At 37.4% G+C, this 19,708-nt stretch overlaps 1 protein-coding gene and 1 non-coding gene across 2 annotated transcripts; one reads left to right on the forward strand and one right to left on the reverse strand.

Annotated features, from left to right (window-relative positions):
* Positions 1-2,045: 2,045 nt before the first annotated feature.
* Positions 2,046-4,569, forward strand: LOC112801233 (pectinesterase/pectinesterase inhibitor). Its single transcript, XM_029298326.2, has 2 exons — positions 2,046-3,302; positions 3,810-4,569. Exons 1-2 carry the CDS (start codon positions 2,279-2,281, stop codon positions 3,974-3,976), a joined length of 1,191 nt encoding a protein of 396 aa, XP_029154159.1. The 5' UTR covers positions 2,046-2,278; the 3' UTR covers positions 3,977-4,569.
* Positions 4,570-18,670: 14,101 nt separating this feature from the next.
* Positions 18,671-18,774, reverse strand: LOC112805044 (small nucleolar RNA R71). The gene has a single exon (XR_003203657.1). It is a non-coding gene; the product is annotated as a small nucleolar RNA R71 (small nucleolar RNA).
* Between the last annotated feature and the right edge of the window lie 934 nt (positions 18,775-19,708).

The raw sequence follows: 19,708 nt of genomic DNA on the forward strand, positions 1-19,708 counted from the left end.
GGGAGTAATGGACAATTTGTCATCACAATTGAGGAGGATAACTAGGATAGGACTTATAGTACTCATATCTTGCCTAGAGCTTTGCTAGTTGTTAGTTTATTTTCTTTGCCATTTATATTTCTGTCTAAAATCTTAAAAACCCCAATTATAACTCACAACCAATAACAAGACACTTTATTGTAATTCCTAGGGAGAACGACCCGAGGTCCAATACTTCGGTTTATAAATTTTAGGGGTTTGTACTAGTGACAAATAACTTTTTGTATGAAAGGATTATTGTTTGGTTTAGAAACTATACTTTACAACGAGATTTCATTAGTGAAATTCTAAACCATCAAAAATTTATTCATCAGTGCTACGAATCTTTTCTCATCTTGGTTTGTCCTTTTTTCTATGCTCTTAGTGGAACCCAATGTCAGACCCCAGCACAAATTGTTTCCAGGTCCACTGCTTTCCTCAACGGTTCGTGACGAAGAATCTACTTTTTGTAGCTATAGCCTTCTTCAGAAGAAAATTGCATTTTCACTCTACACACGATAAAAACAATAAAAAATGAGAAACAAAATGCTAAAGAACTTTCAACCACCACATGATAACCCTATTTATAGAATAACAACGTTTTGCCAAAGGTTTAGAAGGCGATTTATCCCTATTAAAAAGAAGAGAAATCCACTCAGATACTTTTTGACACATCAGCAAGTAACTTGCTGGCAATCAGTTGCAGAGATTAGATTGTACAAATATGATTATATGAAAATAGATAAGGATCAATTTGTATTTCTTTAATTGTTAGGAAACACAAAGTTCATTGAACAAAAAGTTAAAGATCGAAAAGGACATTTATTCTATACTATATAATATAAATTTAAAATATGATATTTTTCTCAAAAATTAATTATATAACATGTAAATTAATATTAAACTTATAAAGCTCATTTGTCAAAAATATTGTACAAAACATCGATTTGACAATTTGGATGTAATTTAATATAATTATTTAAAAAAATGTACAAAAAAAATATACAATAACAATAATAAAATCTTGTGAAATTAAATTTTTTTTAAATATTGATTTGTGTATATTTTTTAGAGTCTTTATGTAATAAATATAATCAGCTAGTATACTCAATTTTAAGCAGATAAATTTATTTTTATTTGTTAGTGTGAATGTTTTTCTAAGATGATATTCTATGATGTGATTTTGAATTTTAATTATACTTTTTTTAGTTTATGTTTGAAAATAATAAAAAAAGAGTTGAAGATAAAATGATTGAGAATAAAAATACAAAAAATATAATATAGAAGTATAAATAAATTTTATTAATCATAATATGTTGGAATGAATACCTAGTAATTATTCGTTGTTGTGTTAAAGTTAAACGTGTTTAGAGATATTTTAGGCAGTTTATTTAATTCAGAAGATATAAAATGGAGTAATAGTGATAAAAACGTTATTGAATACGTTTAAGTAAATCTAAGGTTATATACTCTGAATATTTATAACTAAAATTGCTATTAATTATAGTAATTTTAATATAAATAATAATTATATTTAACTATTATATTTTAATTCAATTGAGATGATAAGTATGAAATTTAATTGATTAGTGGTATATTATAACGGATAGAAATTTTAAAACTATTGATGATAAATGATACTCATAAATAGATACAAATGTTTTAAATATTAGAATTTATATTCTTTAAATCATTACTATGTTGAAATTTATTTATTTATTATCTTAAAAAATTATAAAGTTACTATTTATGAAAAATTATTGATAACTTTTACAAATAACTAAGTCAGCTGAAAGCCAGCACCCCAAGGACAACGAATCTCTTATAGCTGTGCATTTATCTCATTTAATGTTTAATTAAAAGGATTTTGAAGTGTTTCAAAAAGTTGCTAAAGGACAAAATTAATATGAGAATCTTTTGCTCATTGGAACAACCATGTTCCATGAAAGTACTTGGAAATAAAGATGTTATTATCACATCATTTTTGTTTTGAAAATATCATTTCTCTCCACTTATAACTACTGCAACTAGTCTCCTAAAAAAGAAAAGAAGACAGCAATTCTAAATTAAAGAATCTCTTGGCTTCGCGTCCTCTAGCCATAAGAGTGGACATAATGAATGTTGGAACAATCTGGTGTTTGTTTACATTATTATCACAGTTTGAAGAAGTAAAGTAGTGAATGCCTCTGTAGTCTGTGGCAGTTGGACTGCGAAGCAAGCAAAGATTAGCAATTTGCACCACACATATTATATATATATAATGGCTACACATCAACAACAAAAACCTCTTCTTCTACATAACCATCATCAAAATAAAAAATCACTGTTGTTGATCTTTGATGGTGTTGTCGCCTCAACAGTTTTCATTGCTTCATATCTCATCATCAGAACCACCTCCTTCTCCTCCTTCAGCCTCTCCTCCTCATCGTCATCACCTCATCACCATGATGATCTCTATCAACATGCCATTCACAGAGCAACCTGCTTGGCCCATGTCTCAGAAATAGCACAACAAGACCCCATTTTGGCCACCACAAAAGGCCACAACTTCAATCTTCTCCAATCCTTCCTTACGAAGTCCAACTCAGGCATCCAAGAAGCCATGGACATGGCATCCGCCATCAAGATCCGCTTCAACGGTAGTCCAAAGGAGGAAGCAGCTTTACAAGTCTGTGCAGACCTCATGGACTTGTCCATTGGTAGAGTTCTTCAATCAGTGGTGGCTCTCACTAAAAGGAACACTACTCATTCTCTGCAAGATGCACACACATGGCAGAGCAGTGTTCTCACCAACCATGCCACTTGCTTGGATGGCTTAGAAGGCTTCTCTGCTCGTGCCATTATGGAGCCTCAACTCCGGGACTTAATATTTAGGTCGAGGACCTCTCTGGCCGTGCTTGCTGCACTTCTGCCACCGTTAGACAGCGAAAATCAACAACTCCTTGAGGAGCCACAGAACGGAGATATTCCGACATGGGTGACACGCAACGATATGAGGCTTTTGGAGTCTGTGGCTGCTGATATAAAGGCTAATGTTGTGGTGGCCAAGGATGGAAGCGGCAATAAGTTCAAGACGATGGCAGAGGCTGTGGCTTCTGCACCTGACAACAGTAAAACAAGGTACGTAATCTATGTGAAGAAGCAGGGAACGTACAAAGAGAATGTTGAGATCGGTAAAAAAAAGAAGAACGTCATGCTTGTTGGTGACAGTATGGATAAAACAATAATCACAGGGAGCTTGAATTATGTGGATGGAACTCCCACCTTCCAAACTGCCACCATTGGTAAAAGTTCCTTTTTCTATTCTCATTTGTTTGATCAATTCTCGCCACTAAGTGTTCATATAATGTTAAGACTTGGATTAACTAAAATAAAATTGATTTCTCCTTAGTGTAATATTTTAGAGAGACAAAAATATATTTTAAAAGTAATAATAAATGAAGTAGATCCTAACAAAATTTTATGATAGATTTATACCTCAATATTAAATTTACAGATTTTGATAGAAATTTTGTAAGATTACAGTTATAAATTTTTAGAAATTTACTTGGTATCATTTTTCCGTCGAATATCTATAAATTAGTGCCAAACTTTTTTTAGAAACTTATTTTGTAAGTTATTTTTTGTAAGAAGCTTTAAGTCCATCACTAAAATTCAGGAAGACTACTTGTTTTATTACTCTTAATTTTTTAAGAAGTGCTCTTTATTTTTTTTTTCTCTAAGAAACAGGGGCACAACCGCACAACTGCACAAGGCACATTTTGTTGAAGTCACAGTTGTTTTTTTTGCAGCGGCTGTTGGTGATGGATTTATAGGGCAGGACATTTGGTTCCAAAACACGGCAGGCCCAGAGAAGCACCAAGTCGTGGCACTCCGTGTGGGCGCTGACACCTCCGTGATTAACCGGTGCTGCATTGATGCGTACCAGGACACTCTCTACGTTCACAGCAACAGGTAGTTCTACCGTGACTCCTTCATCACCGGCACCATCGACTTCATCTTTCGAATATATAAGTTGTGTTACAAAAGTGCAAGCTAGTGACCCGAAAGCCCCTTACCAAGCAGAAGAACATCGTTACGGCCCAAAGAAGAGTGGACCCTAACCAGAATACAGGCACTTCAATTAAGCAATGTAAGGTGACACCAAGCTCCGATCTGAAGCCTGTGGTCAAGACTTTCTGGGTCGTCCCTGGAAGAAGTATTCAAGAACAGTGGTGATGGAATCCTTCCTAGACAATCACATCGATCCAGCTGGATGGGCTGAATGGAACGCTGAGAGTAAGGACTTTCTAGAAAGTAGAAACACTGTATTACGGAGAGTACATGAACAATGGGCCGGGTGCTGGTACCAGCAAAAGGGTCCATTGGGCAGGTTACCATGTGTTCTGACAAGGATATTCTTTTCTGAGGTATAGCTCGGTTCTGCTCTTTCTGTCACTACAACGTTTCAGCTCGGAAGCGTAACACCCTTGCGAACTTGAACCCGAGCATAGTACTTGCAAAAAGGATTCTAACACTTAAATCAGTGAAGAAGTACTTAAAAAATGAGTATATAGTCAATGAGTTGATGTTTTATGGTCTGCCTTATATTGTCGGTCCTCAACTTGATTTATAGTTCGTGTGAGGTTAAATTATTCTTCGGTTGGTACCGAGACAACATACTCCTTGCTCTCTGAAGAATAATTTGCCAAAGTTAAATACTTTTCTAAGAGTTGATCTCGTACCTGAAAATGACCAACTACCTGTTGTACTACGAGGAGGGAATCACAATATACCATTAGATTTTTTACTTCTATTTTTTTTGCTAACCGGAGGCCTGCCAAGAGTGCTTTATATTCGGCTTGGTTATCGGTTGCTTGAAATAAGAATTTGATTGAATGTTTGGCTTGGCCTCCAGTGTCATCCTTTAGTAGGATTCCCGCTCCACATCTGCTTTAATTTGATGCACCATCTAAATATAACTCCCATGTCTTGACTGGTTCTTCAAGGTCGGTAAACTCTAATATGAAGTTGGCAAGTGCTTGTATTTTAGGAGATCTTCGTGATTGGTAGGAGATGTTGAATTCAGAGAGCTCTATTGCCCATTTTGTAAGTCGTCCCGCTCAGTTTGGTTTTGGTAGTATTTGGTGTAGGGATTGGCCAGTCCGAACTATTATTTGATGTGTCTGAAAGTAGTGTCGTAGACACCGAGCTGTGGTAACTAAGCCAAATGCTAATTTTTCTATTGTCGAGTACCTTGTTTCAGCGTTTTGTAATACGTTGCTCACAAAGTATACTGGGTGTTGCTTTTTCCTTGTTTCTGTTACAAGCACGGAGCTGACCGTGTTAGTTGAAATTGAAAGAAATACGGAAAGGGGTTTACCTTGTTGTGGATTCTTGAGGATAGGTGGTGAGCCGAGAAGGTTTTTGAATTCGACGAAGGCTTTTTCACATTCGTCTGTCCAAAGGAACCTTTCGGCCTTTCTCAAAGTGTTGAAGAAGTGGTATGACTTGGCAGCTACTGCAGGCAAGAATCGGGACAGGGCTGCTAGACAACCTGTGAGTTACTACACTTCTTTAATTTATCGAGGTGATTGCATGTTTATCACGGACTGACACTTATCAGAATTAGCTTCTATCCCCTTGTTTGTCAGTAGAAATCCAAGGAATTTACCTCTATGTACTCCAAATGCGCATTTCTCTGGGTTTAGTCTCATATTATACTTTCGGAGTTGCTGAAAAATCACATTAAGATCGACTTCATGTTGTTGCTCGAAGCTCGACTTGACCACCATGTCGTCGATGTATATTTCAATGTTTCGGCAAATTTGATCCTTGAAGACCTTGTTCTTTAGTCTCTGGTAGGTTACTCCTGCATTTTTTAGTGCGAACGACATGACTTTATAGCAAAAATTATCTTGGTCGGTTACAAATGCTATTTTATCTTCGTCATCAGGTTGCCTTTGTATTTGATTGTAACTAGAATAGGCGTCTAAGAAACTTAGCACTTGATATCCTGAGGTGTCGTCCACCAGTCTATCAATGTTCCTTCGGGCAAGCTTTGTTCAGATATGTAAAGTCCACACACATGCGCCCTTTTTCTGAGCTCTTCTTAACCATTACCACATTCGCTAACCATGATGAAAAGTGAATTTCTCAGATGAAACATGAATCAAGTAATTTTTGTGTTTCTGTAGTTGCTGCATTTCTTCTTTCTGTGCCCATATTTCGTTTCTTTTGTCTTATAAGTCGGGCGTTATGGATGACTACTAGCTTGTGGCATATAAAGTTTGGATCGATCCCTAGCATGTCGGCAGATATCCATGCAAACAGGTTGGAGTTGGACTTTAATGTGTCAATAAGCTTTTGTTTTGTTCCTGTAGAGAAAACAGAGCCGATGTTAGTAAACTGGTCTGTTTTCCTAAGTTGTACCTTCTCTAGGTCATCCGTTAGGGCAGGATGACTGTTACTGTTCCTTGGATCTAGCTCGGCCAAGGTTAGAAAGCTTTTCGAGTTGTAAACAGAATGGACTCTTGTGATAATTTCCTTTGGGTTGACTTTCAAACCCATGTTGTAGTATTGTCTAGCTTCCTTGTGGTCTGCATGGACTATTGTTATTATATTATCCTGCATAGGAAACTTAACACAAAAGTGAACTGTAGAAATGATGGCTCCAAAGGAGTTAAGGGATGGACGCCCCAAAATAACATTATAGGGACTTGCACAGTCGACTACTAAAAATTGAATATCTACGGTTTTTGAGTTCGGAGACTCCCGTAGCGTTGTTCTCAGCCATACATAACCTGATACAAGGACTCTTTCTCCGGAGAATCCTACCAATTCCCCGAGTGATGGTTGTAGTGCTTTGTCGCTAAGCTGCATCCTCTTGAAGGTGGAGTAGAATAAGACGTCGGCGCTACTCCTCGGGTCGTGTAGAACCTTTTTTTACAGTTAGTTCTTCCATGTGTATTGAGATTACCACTGTATCGTCCAAGTTTGGGCATTGTGACTTGAAGTCAAATGCGCCAAAAGTGATTTGGGTTGTTGGAGCCAAAGTTTGGGTCCTTTTCTGAGACCCTTCCATTATCATCATAGCTCTGTAACTTCTCTTCCTAGCTGTACTGGTTGCTCCTCCTCTTGCAAAGCCACCTGAAATGTAGTTTATCACTCATTTAGATGCAGGAGTTTTGACTGGTCCATACCAGGTTCCTTTTTCTTTGTGGTCGGAGCTATAGCTCGGTTTGCCAGTATCTCTTGATTCCTTTTGGCTCCTGGAAGTGACATATTTATCCAGTAGACCTTGTCTTGCTAATCTTTCCAACAAGTCTTTGACCATTACGCATTCATCAGTGGTATGGACATACTTCGGGTGAAATGCACAATGCTTGCTTCTATCTACATACTTTTGGTCCTGATATGTGCCTTCTTTGCTCGGTGATTTTATTAGTTTGTTGTGCAATATTTCCATGATGATGTTTTCTCTTTTGGTATTGAATTTGGTGTATGAGTCAAACTTTGGTGTTAATTTGAAAGGTTTTTTGGGGTCCTTGCTGTGAGATCTGGGAGGTTTTTCCTCTTCCTTTCGAGATAAGGGTCTTTCGTTTCTCTGAGCTTCACGTAATTCTTCAATTTCAATTTTCCCGATGGCCTTGTCTCTGAATTCCTCCAATGTCTTCGGCTTTGCAACTGCTATTGCTTCCTGAAATTCCCAGGTCAGATGCCACTTTTTATCGCGTGGAGTTGTACTTCTGGATTAAGGTATGGGATTTCCATGGCCGCTTTTGTGAAGCGCGTCATGTAATCCTTCAAGCTCTTATGTTGTACTTGTTTGATTGTACTGAGATAGTCTGAATCTTGCACATAGATTTCGGATACTGCAAAGTGGTTTATGAACAACTTTGCGAATTGTCAAAGCTTGATATTGAACTTGCAGATAGGTTAGAGAACCATAATAAAGGGTCTCCATCTAGAAAGGTTGGAAAAGATCGGCACAAGATGGGATCAGAGTCACTATTAAGAAACATCATAGATTCGAATTTTGTGACATGAATTTTAGGGTCTCTAATCCCCTTGTACGACGTTAAAGTCATTGGAAGTGTAAAATTTTTAGGCATTTTAAAATTCATTATTTCTTCTGAGAATGGGTCGGTCCATCATCTTTCTGTTTTGGGAGGTGTTTTCCTTGTCTTCACATTTGATTCTGACTGTCGTTCCTCATGGAGGTCAGCATTGGCCTTCTTGTCGTTCTTTTCCTTGCCATTGTTCTGCATTGTTGCTAACAGTTCGGCCATTCGTTGGTTTTCCACCTGTAGAGCGGCGTTAGCAACCAAGAGTTCGGCATTAGTTGGGTTGGCCTGAGGAGTCCCTGAATGATCCGTCATGTTTCGTGGGAGATGTTTAGTGGGATAGAGTTTTGTTACGTTGAATAGTTTGATTTTGATATGACCGAGGTATATGCCGGTTTTTTCCGATGTATAAGGGATATGGTACACCATGTTATCACGAGTGCCGCAGAAGCTAGCAAGTTCACAGTTTCGCAACTCACGCAAGGTGATCTTTGGTTGGCTGAAACAGGGGTTAACTTCATTTCAGCCCTCTAGACTCCATAATATGTGTGTTTTTATGCTACTGCTCGTGAAATAAAATAAAGCTCTTCTGCTGTATGTAGTTTACACTTTACTTAACCTTGTAGCAGCTATCAGCCTTATAATGGGGAGTATGGGGAGACTATGCCATTTGAGCTATAGCTCGTTAGCATGCATCATATATATTTAGAGAATAAGGATTATTCAAATGATATTGGCTTAGTTAATGGATGGAACTATTTAATTAGTCTTCCATGGACATTGGGCAAACTAGATAATAGATGGGAAGAAGAGATTAGAAAAATCAAAATTTACATATACTTTTATTAATATTATATACTATTGAACACACAATAATATTTCATTATAGATACAGAAAAAGCAACAATTAGTAATGATCATATCAAAATTAAAAAATTGAACTTAATTATTGGTTTTTTATTTCTTTAAGTGATAAACTATCATTTTTACTCATAAATATTCAGGATGTTGACAAGTCTACCTACAAAAAATCGTAATAACTTTGTACCTATGAAATATGAATTTTGATAGACAAAATTATTCAAACCTTAAAAAATTATTCAAAATTCCTAAACTATCCCTTATAATTAACCTACCTCACCTCTAATTCCAAACCCTAACCTTGTACCATCACTACTCAAATTTCTCCTTATCCAACTCTCATCCCTTAGCTTCTATAGCGGCTATTACTACTGCTTCAACCACCATTATCGCCTCTTCTTTACCATCACCTTCATGTGACCTTGTCGTTGTTATTGAAAATCATGTATTTGAAGGTTCTTTTTGCCACAAAACTTAGATTTTCTCTTTGCTTTCATGCCATTATGATATTGATAAATCACTATTTTATGGTTTATCTTGTGCTCAATTGAGTGGTTTTTATCTACTCTTTACCCACTTATTCATACTATTTGCATGGTTTTATATTTCCTTCCTGATTATGTGCTTTGATTGAAAACATGCTACTTTGAACTTATATTTGCTTATTATTAATCCTCTCTTATCACCATTAGATGCCTTGATATGTGTGTTAAGTGTTTTCAGATATTATAAGGTAGGAATGGCTCAGAGGATGGAAAGGAAGCATGCAAAAGTGAAAGGAATGCAAGAAGTTGGAGAAACTGTTAAGCTGTCCAGCCTGACCTCTTCGCATTCAAACGGCTATAACTCTAGCTACAGAGGTCCAAACGATGCGGTTCTAGTTGCGTTAGAAAGCTAACGTCTGGGGCTTCGATTTGATATATAATTTGCCATAGTTGCCCCGACTCCAGGCGATGCAAACGCGTGGGTCACGCGGACGCGTGACCTGGCCAACACCCAATCCGCGCGGTCACGTGGACGACGCGGCCGCGTCACTTTTCCGCGACCTGTACGGACCAGAAAGCGCTGGAAGTGATTTCTAGGCTGTTTCTGACCCAGTTTTCGGCCCAGAGAACATAGATTAGAGGCTATAAAGTAGGGGAATGCATCCATTCATAAGGAGGCCTCTCATAATTTACTTTTCATGTTTTAAACGTAGTTTTGGAGAGAGAGGTTCTCTCCTCTCTCTCTCTCTCTTAGGATTTAGGACTTCTCTTTCTAGAGTGACTCTCGATCTAGGTTTAATATTCCTTTTTACTATTTAATTTCTCTTTTATATTTTGATTACTCTGAAGCCTTTATTATGTTCGATTGATGTTGCCCAATTGGCTGTTGATGACATTTTTATTTAATGATAATTGAGGTATTTTCAGTTTATAATTATTCTCTTTGAATTAAGTTGCCATTGCTTCCCATCTAAGGACATTTTTATTATTCCAGCAATTTTACTTTTTCCCCTTTTGATTCTGATTAAGAATTTAGTAACTCAACAGTTATTGAACTCAACGTAATTAATAATCGTTATCTTGCTAATTGAGCTGCACCTAAATAATCCCAACCTTTTCTTAGGAAATAATTAGGATTCATAGGTCAATTTAATTAGTCCCTTGACTTTCCTTGCCCTGGTAAAGATTGACCAAGTGGAGTTTAGATTCAACTTTTATTATAGTTGAGAGAGATAACTAAGTTAGACCTCTAAATTTCCTTATCTTGCCAAAAGTTGTTTTACAGTTATTTATTTATTTTTAATTGCCATTTACTTTACTTGTCATTCAAATCACTTGCTTCTCACCTTCTAAACCCCGAATTCACAACCTTTATAGCCAATAATAAGAACATACTTCCTCGCAGTTCCTTGAGAAGACGACCCGAGGTTTGAATACTCGGTTAACAATTTCTAAAGGGGTTTGTTACTTGTGACACCCAAAACGTTTGTATGATAGGACTTTTGAAGGTTTAGAAACTATACTTGCAACGAGGATTTATCCGCAATTTTCTAGACCACGCAAAAGCCCTCTCATCAAAATGGCGCCGTTGCCGGGGAACTGCTAACGTGTGCCTTATTATTGGTTATTGTAAATATTTTTCTTTTGCTTGTTTATTTATTTTTGTTTTTCCTTTTTATCTTTATTTGCTACTATGAACTCTCACCCCTCTCGCTTTGAGTTTGGTTCTAATATTGTTAAAGGAAATAGAAGTTACAGCAGGAATGTGCATCAAGGTCAGACCAATCAAGGATGGATGGGACCAAGAGGATCTAATCAACCCTTTCGGCAGCAACACCCTCCGAGATATCCTGGACAAAGACCATTCTACCGCGCATACCCAGCTGAAAGACATGGTGGACAACCTTGTAACTACCAACAAGCCCCACCCCGTGCATATGAACCGTCCTTTCAACATAACCTCGAACCACCACACTCACAAGCTTCTCTTCACCATTCGCCATCATATGATCCTTCCTTACCCCAATACCAATCCAATCATTCCCAGTCATTACTACTTCCTTATGTATCGTGTCTAAGTCCAGCAAACCACGAAGCAGAGGATCGCCTTAAAGAAACAATAACTAAATTTCAAACAACCATTCAACAACTGGAGCACGCACTAATCCAATGGGCCACTAAACGCTCAAATATACAAGGATCAACCACAGCTCCATGTGGACAACCCGATGAAGAGCGTAGCATGAAAGAAATACTAGAGACTCCAGTGGACAAGGCAGAGAATGAATTCGTACTAGAACAAGTGGAAGAAGCTGTCATTGTTCAAGAAGAAGAGTTGGTTGAAGATCTAGGCGATGCTGAACTTCCTTGGGAATCCAGAATTGAGGAAAACTCTGTCCAAGATGCCACAGTTGATGCTAAGGAGAATACCATACAATCTCCAAGGCAAGTCGTTTACGAAGAATCAGACGAAGTAATCCAAGAAGCAATTTTTCTTGATGATGATGATCACGAGTCCTGTTCTCTCAGTGATGAACTTGCGTCCGCAAGTGAATTCTCTGAGATCGAAGAATCTTCCCCAATTGAATATGAAGATGATGCGGAGGTAGATTTCTCTCAACCTCCAATCTATGACTTGAGTGATGAGGAAGACACGGAAGACTTTGACCAGGACACAGATACAATTGAAGATCTTTGCAAAGAAGTGGAGGAATTCACAGAAGAGCATAAGGGAGTAGAACTTACAGAACCACCAGAAACACCTATCCCAAGGCCACTACCACCTAATACAAGCTTCAAGTGGGTACAATCCTTAACTTATGACTTTACTTATTCACTTGAATATGGTTTACTTGAAACAGATGGCCAGCTTAGAGCTCTCTGCGGCTTTAAGAGTAAGAGGGAAATGGCTCGTACTTAGAGCTGGTGCACAAGGTTCAATAAGGTTCCACGCTTCACCTCGAAGTACACGGATTGGTATCGTGCTCAATTGCATGGATCACGGAGAACGTTTGGTTACCATGGTGAGATTCTACTCTTTAAACCGCCTGGATGGAAACAGGTAGATCAAGACGGAGGCGGATTTAAAAGCAAGGCTTGGAATCCTGGAGTTTATTCTGACATTTATCACCCCGGGAACCTAAAAATCTGTTTGAAGCTGTTCAAAAGCTTCACATGCCTAGTTTGGGACCCTAGAGGCTATTGGCATTCCAAGCACTGGTGGAGATTTTTGGACGAATTTAAACATAAGCCACCCTAACCGGAAGCTCCTCCAATGTCCAACTTAAGGACTCTAACTAAAAGTGCTAGGTGGGAGACAACCCACCATGGTATGGTCGTTTCTTTTTTTTAGTTTATTTCATCATTATTTGTTTTTATTTTTATTTCCTTTTCATTTTACTTTAGTAAACCTGGAATCATACATAGCACTCATATTAATCACTGCATTCTGCATTGTTCATGCATTAAAAAAAAATTTCCGCTACGCGACGCGTCCACATCGCTTGGAGAGAAAGAAAAATAAAAATGAACAGAGAGTCACGCTGGAGCGTGGCTGGAGGCGTGCTAATGGCACATATCGACCCACGCGACCGCGTCGCTGACGCGTTCGCGTCGAATGGGAAGTATGGCCTCCCACGCGACCGCGTGCCCCACGCGGCCGCGTGCCCCACGCGGCCGCGTGCCCTGCATTTTCGACGTAAAAGGGTGCACAATGCCATATTGTGCGAGAGTGGTGCTGGATTGGTGCTGGAAGCACAATCCTTGTCACGCGACCGCGTTGCCGACGCGGCCGCGTCAATTATTTTCTGACGCACACTCACGCGATCGCGTGGGTCACCCAATTTTGGCAATTAAAATGAATCGAACAGAGAGTTGTGCTGGAGCGAGGCCGCACTCGCGCCAGCAGCGCAACACGGGTCACGCGACCGCGTGACTAACGCGATCGCGTGCCCATACTTAATGCGCATCCACGCGAACGCGTGCCCTACGCGGCCGCGTCACATGCGCCGCACAGCTCACCCTAAAATTGCCACATATCTTATCTTTCTCTCCTCCAAATCCTAATTTTTCTTCTCCTTTCTTATTTACTTCCTCTTCCCTTCTTTCCCTTCTCATTCTTCTTATTTTTCTTTTTATTTTATTTTAATTTATTTGCATATCTCATTCATTGCATTTTAAATTTGTGCATATTTTTCTTTTCTATTCTGAATTTTTTTTATTTTTCCATTGGTGTTAAATATCCCTTCTTATTCAACTGTTACATCTTTTCTTGAATTTATTTTGGTAACTTGTTTTACACTGTTGGGCAATACTATTTAAGTCAATCTTTTATGTTATTTGTATTAATTTTGCATTGACATGAATTTATATTGACTTACACTCTCCTTCCCTATGTTACAAATTTTATACCACGGTATGCCATGGCTTCTATCATTTTCTCACGTACATGTTGAAGCTTCCATGTAAATGAGACCATTATCATTTGGCATTACTCAACCCATATTTCATTTATTTTCTATCTTTATTACTGGGTTACTTTTTCTTCCCTTTTTCTTTCAGGATGGCCACCCGAAAGGGAATCGGAAGACGTTTACATGGGGAGACAGACAAGTCCATCTGAAAAATCTTGAAGAAAGGCATCAGTTGGAACAACCCGTCCACCTGCAGATCTCAGCATGCACCGAGGACGGTGCAATCTTTAAGTGTGGGGAGGTCGATACCGATCTCCATGGGTTAGTTACTTCTTGACTCAACACCAATATTTTATTTTATTTGTTTGTTCATTATTGCATTTGCATGTTTAATTACATATTTGTTTGATTTTATGCATTTAGCTACTACTTGGTTAAAATAATAAATTTCTTTTAAGACCCTATTTTTGAAAAAATTTCACTAATTTAAATTGAAAATTTTTATTAAAAATTTGTTTGAAGTTGTAATTGGAACATAGTTTTTGAGCCAAAGAACACACAACCTGTGAGATTTGAGCTTATTTACATGGTTACATTATTTAACCATAAACATTTTATTCTTGTGTGTTTACTTCTCTATGATTGCAATCTTAGCTTTGTTTCATTCTATATATCCAATATTTAGTGTATTTAAATGCTTGCATATGATTGAGGCCATTGTTAATTCTAGCTCACTTATCCCAAAATTAGCCTACCTTTTACATCACCCTTGTTAGCCCCCTTGAGCTTTTAACCCCCTCTTGTTCTATAAACCACAATACTAGCCTTAAGCAGAAAAACAAAATAAAAATCCCAAATTGAATCCTTGGTTAGCTTAAGATAGAAAATCATGAATAGAATTAAATGTGGGAAACCTTGTGGGAACATGAGTGATAGAAACAAAGGGTTAGGAAGATTAAAAAGAAATAAAAATAAATTTGGAAAGCATGCTGATGAGCGGATAATTTATACGCTTTTTGGCATTATTTTTAGGTAGTTTTTAGTAAGTTCAAGCTACTTTTAGGGATGTTTTCATTAATTTTTATGTTAAATTCACATTTCTGGACTTTACTATGAGTTTGTGTGTTTTTCTGTGATTTCAGGTAATTTCTAGCTGAAATTGAGGGACTTGAGCAAAACTCTGAAAAAGGCTGACAAAAAGACTGCTAATGTTGTTAGAATCTGACCTCCCTGCACTCAAAATAGATTTTCTGGAGTTACAGAACCCCAAATGGCGCGCTCTCAATGGCGTTGGAAAGTAGACATCTAGAGCTTTCCAGCAATATATAATAGTCCATACTTTATTCGGGAATTGACGACTTAAAGTGGCGCTCAACGCCAAGTACATGCTACTGTCTGGAGTTAAACGCCAGAAACATGTCACGACCCGGAGTTGAACGCCCAAAACACGTCATAACTTGGCGTTCAACTCCAATAAAAGTCTCAACTCATGGATAGATCAAGCTCAGCCCAAACATACACCAAGTGGGCCCCAGAATGCATCAAATACTTACTCATGTAAACCCTAGTAGCTAGTCTAGTATAAATAGGATACTTTACTATTGTATTAGACATCTTTGGTCTCAGTTTTGTTTTATTCTTCATCTTAGGAGGCTATTGATCACGTTTTAGGGGGCTGGCCACTCGGCCATGCCTGAACCTTTCACTTATGTATTTTCAACGGTGGAGTTTCTACACACCATAGATTAAGGGTGTGGAGCTTTGTTGTACCTCAAGTTTCAATACAATTACTATTATTTTCTATTCAATTCTATTTTATTCTTATTCCAAGATATACGTTGCACTTCAACTTGATGAATGTGATGATCCGTGACACTCATCATCATTCTCACCTATGAACGCGCGTGACTGATAACCACTTCCGTTCTACCTTAGGCCGGGCGCATATCTCTTAGATTCCCCAACAGAATCTTCATGGTATAAGCTAGATAGATGGCGGCATTCATGGGAATCCGGAAAGTCTAACCTTGTCTGTGGTATTCCGAGTAGGATTCCGGGAATCTGGAAAGTCTAACCTTGTCTGTGGTATTCCGAGTAAGATTCTGGTATTGAATGACTGTGACGAGCTTCAAACTCCTGAAGGCTGGGCGTTAGTGACAGACGCAAAAGAATCAATGGATTCTATTCCAACCTGATTGAGAACCGACAGGTGATTAGCCGTGCTATGACAGAGCATTTGGACCATTTTCACTGAGAGGATGGGATGTAGCCATTGTCAAGGGTGATGCCTCCAAACGATTAGCCATGCAGTGACAGCGCATAGGACCATTTTCCCGAGAGGATGAAAAGTAGTCATTGATGACGGTGATGCCCTACATACAGCTTGCCATGGAAAGGATTAAGAAGAATTGGATGAAAGCAACAGGAAAACAGAGATACGAGAGGATTCTAGCATCTCCACACGCCTATCTGAAATCCCCACCATTAATTTACATAAGTATTTCTATCCTATTTTATTTTCTTTTTCAAAATTATTTTCGAAATCCATAAACATTTAATCTGCCTAACTGAGATTTACAAGGTGACCATAGCTTGCTTCATACCAACAATCTCTGTGGGATCGACCCTTACTCACGTAAGGTATTACTTGGATGACCCAGTACACTTGCTGGTTAAGTTGAACGTCGTTGTGATCACATATGCCAAAGAGCCATTAAATAAATCTCATGCAAATACAAAGAGGGCAATCACAATTTCGTCCACCAAGTTTTTGGCGCCGTTGCCGGAGATTGTTCGAGTATGGACAACTGACGGTTCATCTTGTTGCTCAGATTAGGTAAGTTTCTTTTCAAAAACTTTTTCAAAATTTTTCTTTTTCGTTTTTCCAAAATTTTTTTCGAAAAAAAATTATTAAAAATCCAAAAAATTAATAAAATCATAAAATTCAAAAATATTTTGTGTTTCTTGTTTGAGTCTTGAGTCAATTTTTAAGTTTGGTGTCAATTGCATGTCTTAAAAATTTTACTTGCATTTTTCGAAAATTCCATGCATTCATAGTGTTCTTCATGATCTTCAAGTTGTTCTTGACAAGTCTTCTTGTTTGATCTTGATGATTTCTTGTTTTGTGTTGTTTGTTGTTTTTCATATGCATTTTTCGTTTGTTAGAGTCCATGCATTAAAGATTTCTAAGTTTGGTGTCTTGCATGTTTTCTTTGCATCAAAAATTTTTCAAAATTATGTTCTTGATGTTCATCATGATCTTCAAAGTGTTCTTGGTTTTCATCTTGACATTCATAGCATTCTTGCATGCATTCATTGTTTTGATCTAAAAATTTCATGCATTGAGTATTTTTGTTGTTTTTCTCTCTCATCATTAAAAATTCAAAAAAATCAAAAAATATCTTTTCCTTATTTTCCTCTCATAATTTTCGAAATTTTGGGTTGACTTGGTCAAAAATTTTTAAAATTAGTTGTTTCTTACAAGTCAAGTCAAATTTTCAATTTTAAAAATCTTATCTTTTCAAAATCTTTTTCAAAAATCATATCTTTTTCACTTTTTTCTATTTTTCAAAAATTTTAAAAAATCTTTTTCAAAATAATTTCAAAATCTTTTTTCTTATCTTTATATCAAATTTTCGAAAACTCACTAATAATTAATGTGATTGATTCAAAAATTTGAAGTTTGTTACTTTCTTGCTAAGAAAGGTTCAATCTTTAAGTTCTAGAATCTTATCTTGTAGTTTCTTGTTAGTGAAGTAAGTAATTTTAAAATTAAAAATTAAAATCTTTTTTCTATCTTTTTTTATCACATCTTCTTATCTTATCTTTTTATCATATCTTTTTCAAAAATTTTATCTTTTTAAAAAAATTTGATTTTAAAATAACTTATCTAACTTATCTTCTTATCTTTTCAAATTTGATTTTAATATCTTTTTCAACTAACTCTTTGACTTTGTGTTTGTTTCTTATCTTTTTCAAAACCACCTAACCAATTTTCCCTCTCTAATTTTCGAAAATATCTCATCTCTTTTTCAAAAACTCTTTTTGTTTTAAATTTTAATTTTAATCTTATCTTATCTTTAATTTTTGAAAATACTAACCTCTTTTTCAAAATTATTTTCGAAATTCTCCCTCTCTTTTCTTATTCTATTTAATTATTTATTTACTAACACTTCTCTTCACCTCTCTTCACATAAAAATCCGAACCCATTCTTCTTCACTCTTCTCACCTTTCTTCTTCTACTAACATAAAGGAATCTCTATACTGTGACATAGAGGATTCCTCTTCTTTCCTTGTTTTCTTCTCTTTCATATGAGCAGGAACAAGGACAAAAGCACTCTTGTTGAAGCTGATCCTGAACCTGAAAGGACTTTGAAGAGGAAACTAAGAGAAGCTAAATTACAACAATCTAGAAGTAACCTTTCAGAAATTTTCGAACAAGAGAAGGAGATGGCAGCCGAACCCAATAATGATAATGCAAGAAGGATGCTTGGTGACTTTACCAAAACCACATCCAAATTTGATGGAAGAAGCATCTCCATTCCTGCCATTGGAGCAAACAATTTTGAGCTGAAACCTCAGCTAGTTGCCTTAATGCAACAAAACTGCAAGTTTTATGGACTTCCATCTGAGGATCCTTATCAGTTTTTAACTGAATTCTTGCAGATCTGTGAGACTGTTAAGACGAATGGAGTAGATCCTGAAGTCTACAGGCTCATGCTTTTCCCTTTTGCTGTAAGAGACAGAGTTAGAATATGGTTGGATTCACAACCTAAGGATAGCCTGGACTCCTGGGAGAAGCTGGTCACGGCTTTCTTGGATAAATTCTTTCCTCCTCAAAAGCTGAGCAAGCTTAGAGTGGATGTTCAGACCTTCAAACAAAAAGATGGTGAATCCCTCTATGAAGCTTGGGAAAGATACAAGCAGTTGACCAAAAGGTGTCCATCTGACATGTTTTCAGAATGGACCAAATTAGATATATTCTATTATGGTCTATCTGAATTTTCAAAAATGTCATTGGACCATTCTGCAGGTGGATCCATTCACCTAAAGAAAACGCCTGCAGAAGATCAAGAACTAATTGACATGGTTGCAAATAACCAATTCATGTACACTTCTGAGAGGAATTCCGTGAATAATGGGACGCCTCAGAGGAAGGGAGTTCTTGAAATTGATGCTCTAAATGCCATATTGGCTCAGAACAAAGTGTTGATTCAGCAAGTCGACATGATCTCTCAAAGTCTGAATGGATGGCAAAATGCATCCAACAGTACTAAAGAGGCAGCTTTTGAAGAAGCTTATGATCCTGAGAACCCTGCAATGGCAGAGATTAATTACATGGGTGAACCTTATGGAAACACCTATAATTCATCATGGAGAAATCATCCAAATCATGGAAGGATAAACAAAAGCCTCAACAAGGCTTTAATAATGGTGGACGCAATAAGCTGAGCAATAGCAAGCCTTTTCCATCATCTTCTCAGCAACAGACAGAGAATTCTGACCAAAACACTTCTAATTTAGCTAATCTATTCTCTGATCTGTCAAACGCCACTTTCAGTTTCATGAGTGAAACAAGATCCTCCATCAGAAATCTGGAGGCACAAGTGGGCCAGCTGAGTAAGAAAGTCAATGAAACTCCTCCCAGTATTCTCCCAAGCAATACAGAAGAGAATTCAAAAGGAGAGTGCAAAGCCATTGATGTGATCAATATGGCCGAATGCACAAGGGAGGAGAAGGACGAAAATCCTAGTGAGGAAGACCTCCTGGGACGTCCCTCAAGCAAGAAGGAGTTTCCTATTAAGGATCCAAAGGAATCTGAGGCTCAAATAGAGACCATAGAGATTCCATTAAATCTCCTCCTGCCATTTATGAGCTCTGAAGACT

Source organism: Arachis hypogaea, chromosome 5, assembly GCF_003086295.3.
Source record: "Arachis hypogaea cultivar Tifrunner chromosome 5, arahy.Tifrunner.gnm2.J5K5, whole genome shotgun sequence".
Taxonomy (NCBI): Eukaryota; Viridiplantae; Streptophyta; class Magnoliopsida; order Fabales; family Fabaceae; genus Arachis; species Arachis hypogaea.